The 12,673-nt window shown below is 40.3% G+C and overlaps 1 protein-coding gene across 1 annotated transcript in view; it reads left to right on the plus strand.

Moving 5' to 3' along the window:
* Positions 1-12,673, plus strand: part of LOC115360422 (hydrocephalus-inducing protein-like) — an 85,962-nt gene that overhangs the window by 35,938 nt on the left and 37,351 nt on the right. The window contains 2 exon segments of the mRNA XM_030053339.1: positions 7,503-7,674; positions 11,594-11,803. Coding sequence (XP_029909199.1) covers positions 7,503-7,674; positions 11,594-11,803 — 382 coding nt within the window.

Raw genomic sequence — 12,673 nt, forward strand, 5'->3', positions numbered from 1 at the left:
ATGTTTTTCCTATGTAAAATATGGGTAAATTTTAGCAAATAAGACAAACATTCAAAATGACTGGTATTGTCTTTTTAGTATTCTCTTCTACAACAGAGCAGTCCACCTCATCATGATCAGTAGTTCAGTGTCATCATCTCTAATTGTTTGGTGATGTAGTTTTCTCAATACCCACTGATAACTGGCCAAACAGGGAGTATGTGAAAATGTCTTTGAACATATGAAGTTCACATTCGCTGTGTGTGGTTTGTGTAAAGTTATTGTGGGACACGGGAAAAGTCACTGCTTTATAATACTTAAGGCAGGTTGAGAGAGAGAATGTGTACATGATAAAAAATAGATAATAGCATTTTATCACAAAATAACTCCGGGAATGCATCAAAACATCATAAATTCTACAGTAGAGTGCCCAATGATGGGTTTTTCCTTATAGGCAGACTACAGACAAATCCAGACAAATCCATCATAAACTGACACAAACCTGCAGAAGACAGATCTACTTATTTTATACTTTATACACATTACAGTTGGCCTTATTCACAAGAGTTTGGCTTGGCCCCCTCCCTAGAAATGGACTGTGAGTAACTACAGTCTGTCTGTCTATGGTCTTAAACTGACTAACTGTTACAGCTTGACAAGATTTATAACCCCTCTCCCATTCTTTTTTTTAAAATTATTTTTTGGTTTTATTATTTTTTAAATTTTTTTTCTATCTTGCCTGGTATTGCTTCTTTTTTTTACCCTCCCCTCCTGTCTTTCCTCTCCTCCTCCTGTAGGCTTTTCTTGTACTTATTTATCTACTCTTTTTTTTCTACTCTTTATGTCCCTTCCTCTCCTCTCGCTGCCCTTCCTCTCTTCCTCCTCATGTGTCTACTCATCGCCTAAATCCTTATCCCCTCTCACTTCTCTCTCTCTTCACCCTGGTCTTCTTAAATTGTGACCTCTCTTACCAATCTGTCTCACAGGCCTTCTTGCTAATTAAATGAAGAGCCTGCACTACAAGCACACAGTCTCAGTCTCTCTTTCTAGCTCACAAAAACACACACAATCTGGCAATGTTCAGCTAATTACATCCCTATCACTAATTACACCACAGCCCTTGGAGGGGGAGATTTTAGTACAGCTAACTCCTTTCTATCCATCTATCCTGCTGAGAGTTGGAGGCAGCACAATACATTTAAATCACTTCTCCTTCCTCTTTATACCTTATCTCAACAATAATTTGGACGTAGACAGAAAGCGTATCTTTTTTCCACTTGCAGTAGATGATTGCCACACAGCTTCTTGTCTGCCAGATAGATTAGATCATTGACAGACTGATTGACTGTCTGATCACTCAATATTCAGCTCAGAACTTCAAACTAGGAAGTTTATTTGTAAAAAGGTACCTTATGTTGAGCTGCCTTTTACGTAACATGTACATGAAATTGTTCACTTATTGTATCTGATTTCAAAATTATTTTTCTTCACAGATATGGACCATAAAAGGATCTCAGTCTATTTAATAACCTATACTAGCTGTTAGGAATGTGCACAGATATCCAGTTATCCATTACACAGTCATTTTAAATTAACTGGATATTCGAAATGGTTAAATGGTTAATTTTTTTTAATAATATTTTGAGTAAATTTTATAGGGTGAATGTGTAAAAATAATAAATAACATGAACATGTGAGATTTAAGTGAATGAATGATGTCTAAGGACATTACGTAGGCTATGTTAGTATGTAGAACACCTCCAGCCGTCTGCCAAGATGCAGCTGAAGCAAATGAAGAAGCTCGGTGTGGGATCATTTTGGTCCTGATAAGATGGTAACCCTTTCACAAACCCTTTAACAAATCAAGGTCTGAATTCTCACGAGTGTGGCTAGGATTAAGGTTAGAGTTAAGGTTTAGGCTATGGTGGAGTACAGAGTTGTTTGATTCAGCCGTGCTGAATATATTAAGAAATATACTGTTTATTCAAGACATATACCAAGGCAAGTGAATATTTTGAAACAAGTGAAATAATCTGAGCCAGCATGATTGGTGGTGGTGTCAGCTTTTCAGCAAACAGACATGTATCAGGCAACTATCAGAGATAAAACCCAGAAAAGTAAGATTTATTTGTCAGCTGTAAGAACAGGGAAATAATGGCCAGTAGCTGTCTGGAAATTTCCTTTTCTTTCTCTTTCTCTCTCTGTGTCTCTCTGACTCCCTCATACTTACACATTCACACACACACACACACACGTCGGGAATCCCAGTTGCCACTTTCCTAACACCAAAAAAAATATTAGTGTTAATCTCTCTCTCTCCTCTCTCTCCTCTCTCTCTCTCTCTCTCTCATGCACACAAACACGCAATCCTCACGCACCACTCTTAATCACTCTTTTTCCCTGACAGACTGCTGAAAGTTAGGCATTATTTATTTCTCGGTCTTTGATGTGTCGATTTTCACTAAGATTGAACAGTGGAAAACACACAGACAAATCCACACAATGTGGTGCGAAGGAGAGAGTGACTTGAACAGAGACAGACGGAGATGAGAATGTCAGAGTGCTGTTCTGTGGTCCCAGTTGTGTCCACGTGAGTGCTCTTTCATTTGTGCCCCAAGGACAGCAGGCCGTGGTGGGGGTCTGGCCCTAGTGTACAAGAACTGCTTTTCCACCAGGAGGGTGACCTCTGAAACTTATTCCTCATTTGAACTATTAATCACTGAAGTTGGGCGCTCCCACCCCTTTTATTGTGTTTTAATTTACCGCCCCCCTGGTATTAATAGCTCCTTTCTGCGGGATTTTAGTGACTTTTTAGCTTCTATAATTAAATTTGAGAGAATTGTAATGCTTGGTGACTTTAATGTGGCTGTAAATGATACTACCAACAACTTTGTTGTAAATTTCTTAAATATAACTGAATCTTTTAATTTCTCCCAGCACGTCAGAGGCCCGACACATGTTAAGGGCAACACTCTGGACCTTGTTTTTAGGCTTGGTTTAGATATTGACAGTGTCTGCTCTGAGGAACTGCTTGTTACTGACCATAGATGTTTTCTCTTTAACCTGTCATTTAACACTGATATGTCATCTGGAAGGCGTGTGAAATGCTCACGTTTTTATATGGCCTCTCTGCAGAGAAATTTTCCTCCGCTTTTACCAACAGTGGGGCGCAGCCATACAGTGCCGATGTTGATGTCGACACTCAAGTTCACACTTATTGCTCTGTCATTTTGGATGAAATTGCTCCTGTAAAATCCCGCACTGTCCCTCCAGCTAATCCTTCCCCTTGGCTAAATGATGACATTCGTTGCTTCAGATGCAAATGTCGGAGAGTTGAGCGCCTGTGGAAGTCCACCAAGCTCCAGGTTCATCGTCTTTATTTTAAAGAGCTCTTATCTGAATATGATTCCACGGTTAAGGCTGCAAGAGCATTTTACTTCGCTAATCTTATTTCCTCTAACAAGAGAAACCCCAAAGTCGTCTTTGATACCATTAATAATATTGTTGGTGCACAACCTCCTGCTGTACCTGTGTGTTCTAATGAAGATTGTAGTAATTTTCTATTGTTTTTTGTGGGCAAGGTTGCTAGTGTTAGGGCGGGTAGTGTCGGGCAGTGAAACACCCTGGACAGATCGCCAGTCCATCGCAGTGGTTTCTGGTTGTGTTCCTTATTGCTTTAAACAAGCGGTTGTTCAGCCCCTTCTCAAAAAGCCCAATCTGGACCCTTCCATTTTAAGCAATTACCGGCCTATATCCAAGCTTCCGTTTATTTCAAAGATTTTAGAAAAAGTTTTCGCAAACCAGCTAGTCACCGCCTTGAATAAGCATAACATCTTTGACAAGTTCCAGTCTGGATATCGTCAACTGCATTCCACAGAGACGGCTCTTCTTAGAGTCTCCAATGATATTATGATGGCCTCTGATGCTGGTAAATGCACTATCCTTGTCCTGCTTGATCTCAGTGTGGCTTTTGACACAGTGGATCACTGTATCCTTTTAGACAGACTGAGAAATTGGGTTGGCATCTCAGGGGTTGCTCTAGACTGGTTTGCCTCCTATCTCTCCGATAGACATTTCTCTGTTGCTGTTGGTCCCTATACGTCCGAGTTTGCCTCCCTGTCCTGTGGGGTGCCTCAGGGTTCGGTTCTGGGGCCAATCCTGTTTGCACTTTACATGCTCCCCCTCAGAGATATTATTAGTAGTTTCAAGGATATCTCTTATCATTTGTATACGGACAACCTCCAGATATATTATTCCTTTAACCCTGACACGATGAATGGTGTCAATGCACTGCATAATTGTCTGTCTGCAATTAAGGATTGGATGGCCTGTAACTTTCTCCAGTTGAATGCTACCAAAACCGAGGTACTGATTGTTGCTCCTGACAGTAATGTTTCTAAGGTAGCCAGCTGTATTGGTCCCCTGACCTCAAACATGCGGCCCAACCTAAGAAATCTTGGTGTTACATTTGATCAGGCCATGCACCTCGATGAGCATATTACTAACATTACTCGTTCATGTTTTTCCATCTTAAAAACATTGCTAAACTTAGATCTATAGTATCTCATTCTGAACTGGAAATGATTACTCATGCCTTTATCTCATCTCGTATAGACTATTGTAATTCTCTGTTCACATGTCTCAATAATGCATCCATTGACCGCCTTCAGTTAGTACAGAACGCCGCCGCCAGGCTGCTAACCCGCTCTAGGAGGTACTGTCACATTACTCCGGTCCTGGCCTCTTTACACTGGCTTCCTGTTAGTTTCAGGATCCAGTACAAAGTGCTGGTACTGACTTATAGAGCCCTACATGGTCTGGCACCTGCATATCTGTCCGACTTGCTCCATGCTTATGCCCCTAGTAGGTCCCTGAGGTCTGCAGATCAGGGCCTACTAGCAGTCCCGCATACTAGGCTTAGAACCAAGGGTGACAGAGCCTTTGAGTCTCTGGCTCCTAGATGGTGGAATGCACTTCCACCGGACCTAAGAGCCGTGATCTCTGTCAACATTTTTAAGAAGCGGCTCAAAACACATCTATTTAGACAGGCTTTCCCATAGGATTACGCCACTGTATTTGTATTTCCTTGTATTGCCTTTGTACATTGTTTCTATTGTTTTTTATTGCATTTTTATTTTCTTAGCATCACCTTTTTATACTTAGTGGTGTCAAATTATCGCGTTAATTGAGATTAATTAATTACAGTCATATTTAGCGCGTTATGTTTTTTAATCGAGTTAATCTAATTATTAATCTCTAACTTTACTTTTTATAAAAATCGGTTTGTAGGCGTTGGGCTTCCTGTGCTGGGGGTGGAAAACAATGGTCAGTCACACCCTGAAGTGGACATTGGTTGGCTGTCATTGTGTTTGGGCTTGTTTAGCATAAGCTGATAGGCTCCTATTGTCAGGCCCGGACTGTACATCGGGAGAACCGGGAGATTTCCCGAAGCGCCGGCCTGTCACTGGCCCGGTGGCCTGCCCGTCTTTTTTTTTTTTTTTTTTTTTTTTTTTTTTTTTTTTTTTTAAACAGGTCGCCGGCCAGGCCAATCAGCTGTCTGTCCGGTCCGGCTGGCCTCACCAGTCTGATTTTTTTTTTTTTTTTTAAGTCAGAGAGACAGGCCAGGCCAATCAGAGGCCAGCAACCTGTGAAGAGGTCAAGACATGATTGGTTTGTTTTGATTAACACCCGCCCCAACAGTCCGAGTCCGTTGTAAACAGGCAGCGCATGTTGAGGAGGGGGTGTCGCGACTCGTGTGTGTGTCCGACTGTGGAGGAGAGGAGAGGAGAGGAGGTGGAAGAAAAGGTTGCGTGATCGAAGTTAATACATTACCGTATTCATCCGAATATAAGACGATATTTTTTCCATTGAAAATGCCCTGAAAAAATGCCCTCATCTAATATTGGGGGTCTAAGCAAATACACATGTATTGTGCATATGTAAACCAGTAGGTAGGCTCGCCTCGATTACCGGCGAATGGCCGCATTGCGCAGTCATTGCAGCCGCGTATGAACAAAAATTGATATGGCAGTAGGCTATGTGTGCGCCGCTCACCTGTCAGATCCAGCAGACCAGACCCGGTGCCGCGGCCGGCCCGCCTGATGCCGGCCGTTGGCTTTTTTATTCAAACAAGATTTTGTCCATATAAATTTTATTTTTTTTTCCAAAAAAGGGTCTTGAAAAAGAGGGGTCGTCCCCCCGACCCGCATCGGACTGATCTGCTACAATAATGTAATGAATTTAAAGGGAAATACCTCAAGTTGAGGGCTTTTCTCAGCAATTTTAGGTGAGATTAAAAAAGAGATTAATTAGATCAATTAATTACAGATCATAATTAATTAATCTCTCAATTTTTTTAATCTCTTGACACCACTATTTATACTGATTATATATATTTATATTCATATTGTTTTATTGCCGTCTATTGTATTTTTATTTCTTTGAATCACATTTGTATATTGTTTTATTAGCTTTGAGCATTTGTATTTTTAACTTGTAAAGCACTTTGTGAGTTCTCTCTGCGAAAAGCGCTATATAGATAAATTTTTCTTTACTCACTTACTGTGGTGAGCTCTTGCAGAGTCATCATCTGCTGTCACCATCTGTTCCGCTGTCTGCACCACTGGATTTGAAACTCTTTCTCAGAGGACCCACATTTTAGAAAGCTTTTTTTTTTTTTTTTTTTAAGCCACAACAGCTAAATGATTTTTGTGGGTTGTTGCAGATTCTTTAGTGCCCACATCACAAGATGGCTGGGGCTTTGGCATTTTGTGATTTTCCCCAGGCCAAACTTGAGCTGAGAAAGCCTGTGATAGCCACTGTATTGCACATCTGACTTGCCATACAACAGTTGCCCCTATTGGGTGCCTCACTACCATTCATAATTATAAACTGACACACTTGCTGTGGCATACACGTTCTCTCTGGTGTGTGTGTGTGTATGTGTGGACTTGTGTGAGGGATATACTAGCACTGATGCAACAAACACAAACATACACACATATGCACAACACATATAAGACCTACTATTTGATGATTTAGTAGCGTCCCGCACAGCTTTTGAGCGAGCTTCAGTCACAAAATCTTTCACTACAATCTATCCCGACCTGTTTGCTGCTGCTTGCCTATTAAAATTCCTCTTAATTGTAGACGATTCTATATAATTAACTTGATGGATGCACCCAGTATGATCCCATGGGGAAGGAGAGAGTTTTTTGTGGGTGGTTTGCGAAACATGTTCTACTTTTGTGTGATATTACATGTTTTTATGTGGCACTGTGATCCACTATGGGTTCACTTCATTGTCTGAATGTGAGTGTTACTCAGGTGCCTCCTACCTCCGTTGACGCTCTGCTTTTCAAACACAACAGCTCCATACATTTCTGATCCAGAAACTTGCTCTCATTATTAAAGAAATTCCCCCCAAGGTCCATGGAGCGTGTTTGTGTAATTTACTATGTAAAAGCTTTTATTTTCATTACAAGAAAATATATATTTTACTTTAAAGATGTTTTTCTCTTCAGAGATTCAGAGGTTCCTAAACTATCCATGGAGGAAGAAGAGGCGGAGAAAGGCCCAGAAAATGAAACTGAAGGTGGGAAGGGTTCCCTTAGAGAGCCTTCTCTTGCCCTCTCAGCTCCCACCCTCCTTCCAGAAGCCAAGACCTCCATACAATACCCTGCTCGTGTGGAAGAGGTAGGCCCATGTTAGCATGTCACCAGAGAATTTTTGTTTGTTGAAGGAATGAGGAGCAGGAGCCTGGTGAGCAGGTCACTCCCCACCCCTATAATGCGAAGCTATCCCAGTGGAAACAGACACATGCACACATATGCACACACACAAACAAATATACTCAAACTCGCTCACACATTATACTCTTGCAGTTCAGGCGCTATTGATTCGCCCTATTTGCCTGTATTGAATTAGGTTGTGTTGTGTTGAGTATGTAGACAAACACTTCTTTGGACACAGGAAATTGAGAATCAAAAATTTGACCAAAAAAAAAGAAAAGAAAAAAGAAAAAGATCTTTAAATTCCCCCTAAATAGCAGTGAGAGAATGTTTTGCCCAGAGAAGGCTAGACATATAAGTCATATGCACTTAATTTGTATTTTCTAAAATGATTTGACTGAAACCCCTCACTAAAATGAAATCATGTGAAGCATAACTCAAAAGTACAAATTACTAATGCAAAAAAATCTAATGAACTGTAAATGAGAAACTCTGCAATACTGGAGCATAATGGGGAAATCATGGGGACAGTGTGTTAAAATGAGGGAGAATCATGGACGGACAGTGGTGTTGACACATTATTTAGCCTACGTGGTACTTTTGAAAATGCATCTGCACTGCTGTGACTGCAGAATGAAAGGAGGAACACCAAACAAGCACACACTGTATGCACTTAGTAATAAAAAATGTATGGTGCTAATGTATACTATTACATATTTCTACTATTTCTTTTTTCACTATTTCAATTCCAGTCAATTCTCCCCCTTATTTAATTGCTTTTACTCAAATTATTTCTCACCTTACTTTTCCCTTCAGTTCTTTTTCAAACACACACACAAACACACACACACACACACACACACACACACACGCACACACACACACAGACCCTACGTGTGTGTGTGTGTGTGTGTGTGTGTGCGCGTGTGTCTGACTACCCACCTCACCTCTTTCTGTCTCTCTGTCCCTTTGTGTTTGCTCTGTTGACTCTCCTTAGTGTTGTGTTTTATAAATTTGCCTAAAAAAGTCGTGTCTTGGATTTTTTTCAAGTGCAATTCTGTTTTCATGACAGCAGGTAAGCCACTTGTGGAGGTGCCTTGATGCTGCTGACACCTATTGAAACCAACGTGCTTTTGATACTTTCTTTGTCCATTGCCTCTGTAGAGGCATTTAAGGTATAAAGGTAGTGAATTTTGATGCCCAGCCCTATTAATAAAATGTTTAAGACTATTGTCTAGCATTTGTCTAGCCATTTGTAAATGTACCTGAAATCAGACAAGAACCCATGGTACTGTCTCTACCAGGGCTGGAAAGGTTATAGGAAAAAACATTAAAGAAATGTCGTGGAAATATATAAACCATCGAATGTCAGTTTTAGCTTTTTTAGTTCTATCTACCTTAGATGGAATAATAACTACCAAACACATTTCCTGATTTCATCCTAAACTCTAAGTGATGAATTCCAAGCTAAAACAAGGCCTGGGTTGTTAAGATTAAGGACCTGTATTAAAGTGCATGGTAGACCTCATCGGTTTTGTAACCTCACAACACGTTTAATTTTCATGGTGTTACAAAAAAAAAAACAAAGCATGTTCTATTAGTTTGTTAGATTGTAGTTGTATTTTCAGGTTTTAGGGTCACAGAATCATAAAACATTCAAATCATTTTAATACCTCACACTACACACCTCGTTCAAGTCCAGCCATCTCTGCCATGCTGAAGGCTGACCGGTGAATGTGTTCAGTGTCAAATGATGTAAATTCCGCAAATTCTGGCTCCATGAAATATATGCTTTTACTTTTTTGTTTTTAGTATGTGGACCTTGGTTAAAAATCTGCATTAAGACTAGGGTCAAGATGATTTATGAGTTTAATGAGAAATGTTGCTTTAGGGATAAAGACTTTAAGATCAGTTACTCCACATAAACAAATGGAATTGTCACCCCATTTTCAGAGGCTCAACAGTAATTGGACACTTGACTTAAAAGCAGTTTCAGAGCCAGGTGTGGCCTTTTCCCTCATCATTCCAGGACAAATGTAGAAAATAAAAGATTGGGAATTATTTCCAATTGTTTGCACTTGCATTTGGTAGCTGTTTAGCAGAACCCTCTACATACAATCCAAAGAGGGGTACATGCAGGTGAAGGAAGCCATCGTTAGGCTCAAAAAGCAAAAAAATCTATCAGACAGATAGCAACAACTTTAAGAGTAGCCAAATCAATGGTTTGGTATATCCTGAAAAACCAGAAACTCACTGGTGAGCTCAGCAACACCAAAAGGCCTGGAAGACCACAGAAGACATCTAAAGTGTATGACCAGAGAATGCTTTCCCTGCTGAAGAAAAACCCATTCACAAAATCTAGGGAAGTAAAAAAATACCCTTGAGGAGGCAGGCGTATCATTGTCCAAATCTACAGTCAAGCGACGTTTTCGAGAAAATAAATACAAAGGGTATACAGCAAGGTGCAAACCACTGGTGTCACTCAAGAACAGGAAAGCCAGATTAGACTTTACCAAAAACATCTAAACCAAAAAAAAAAAAAAAAAAAAAAGCCTGCCAAATTCTGGAAAAGGTTCTTTGGACAGATGAAACAAAGATGAACTTGCACCAGAATGATGGGAAGAGAAAAGTGTGGAGAAGGAAAGGAGCAGCTCATGACCCAAAGCAGAGCACATCATCTGTCCAGCATGGTGGAGGCAGTGTTATGGCATGAGCATGTATGACTGCCAGTGGAAGTGGGTCACTGGTGTTTGTTGATGATGTGACTGCTGATGGAAGTAGCAGGATGAATTCTGATGTTTATAGGGCTGTTCTATCTGCTCAGATTCAGCCAAATGCCACAAAACTGACAGGACGGCACTTCACAGTGCAGATGGACAATGACCAAAAACACAATGCAAAAGCAAAGAAGTGGAATATTCTTCAATGGCCAAGTCAGTCCGCATACCTCAACCCAGCTTAGCTGCTTTTCACCTGCTGAGACCAAACTGATGGCCGAAAGAGCCACAAACAAGCAGCAACTGAAGGCAGCTGCAGTAAAGGCTTGGCAGAGCATCTCAAGGGAGGAAACTCAGAATTTGGTGATGTTGTCCGTGGGCTCCAGACTTCAGGCATAGACTGTAAAGTATTTTCCCCCAAATATTGAATATAATCCTTATAAGTAGAATCATGTATATTATATATATTTTGTCCAATTACTTTTGAGCCTCTGAAAATGGGGTGACAATGTATAAAACTGGCTGTAATTCCAAAACGGTTGATGCCATATTTTTGTTCAACCCCTTAAATTAAAGCTGAAAGTCTGCACTTCAGTCTTGATTACTCCATTTCAGATTTGCTGTGGTGGTGTACAAGGGCAAAAATATGAATTTTGTGTCACTGTCCAAATACTTATGGACCTAACTGTACACTGCAAAAAGTCAAAATCTTACCAAGATTATTTGTCTTATTTCAAGTAAAAATGTCTTATTTCTAGTCAAAATATCTCATTACACTTAAAATAAGACATGATCAGCTCAAAAATTACTTGTCTTTAGACAATTTTCACTTGTTTCAAGTGAAAATTTACTTGAAACAAGAAACAAATTTTGCCAATGGAACAAGCAAATTTTTACTTGTGACTCGTGTCACAAGTAAAAATTTGCATGTCTTATTTTAAGTGTAATGAGATATTTTGACTAGAAATAAGACATTTTTACTTGAAATAAGACAAATAATCTTGGTAAGATTTTGACTTTTTGCAGTGTATCTCTCATGGAAACATCACCGATGGCACCCCAAGCTAGCGCAAATGTCGACATGGCACCCCTTCATTATAGTGAAGATCAGTCTCAGTCAAAAAATGTAAACAAACTGAATCCACCTGCTCTTTTTTTTGTGATTAGGTGTTTGACATCCTGCCAAAGTATGGTCAACTGCAGCCCGGGGACCAGCAGCTGGTCACTTTTGCCTTCTACGGCCATCCAGACATCAGCAGGCAGGTGGTGGTGCAGTGCCACGTGGACGAGGGGCCTACGTATGACATCACACTCCGAGGAGAAGCCTCAGAAATCACCTACAGTCTCGACTCCACCCACATCAACCTCGGCCAGCAGGTGTCATTTTACTCCATAGGTGTTTTATATGCTGTATTTAGACAGAGTGCCTTTTTATTCTTTGATATATCTCTGACCTTATGACCACCTGTGAGCTGAGTGTCTTCCTCTCCACTCTTACTTTTTTATTTTTTGTGTTGACTTTTTGTTGTCTTGTCATCTTGCTCTTCTTGTTCTGTGGTCTGTTCATTCGTCTGCGTCACACGAGACCACTGCTGGGATTTTGACAAAAATTCAGGAATGATGCATCTTGCCACTTTGGCATTTTCAAAATTTCCCTTAGTAACCCAAGCGCATGTATGGTGTAATTCTTCATTTATTTTCCAAACCACTTATCCTGACAAGGGTCGCGGGGGGTTGCTGGAGCCTATCCCAGCACTCATTGGGCTAAAACAGGGGAAACAATGGTGTAATTCTGGTGTAAATCATTTCTGGCGGATGCCGTGTTCTAATTACTCTAATTACTCTTTTGTGTTTTTTTTAATGTTTTTAATTTCTTTTTTGATGGTTTTTGCTTTTATTTGATTTTTAAAATGTTTAATAAAGTCTAGATTTTAGCCTGCATAGTTACACATTAAACGGGCTGGGGACAGCAAGGCACAATGTAATTTTTTATTGTTTGATCCTCTGCATTCCCACTCCCTCTTTTAGTATGCAGGCCATTCGGACCAGTTATCACTGATATTCAAAACAAGGATGTATTGATTTTTGTTTTAGTCAAAATGAGTGATTCAGCAGAACGTTTCTCTGACCTTGCCAGTCTGTTCAGCACTATTTTCTCTCACTCCCTCTCTCCCTCTCTCTCTTTCTGACTCTCGGTCTCTGCCTCACTTTTCATTGGATCTTCTCTTGCTAAGGATGAAATTTGTC

The sequence above is a fragment of the Myripristis murdjan genome, chromosome 6, assembly GCF_902150065.1.
Source record: "Myripristis murdjan chromosome 6, fMyrMur1.1, whole genome shotgun sequence".
Classification (NCBI taxonomy): domain Eukaryota; kingdom Metazoa; phylum Chordata; class Actinopteri; order Holocentriformes; family Holocentridae; genus Myripristis; species Myripristis murdjan.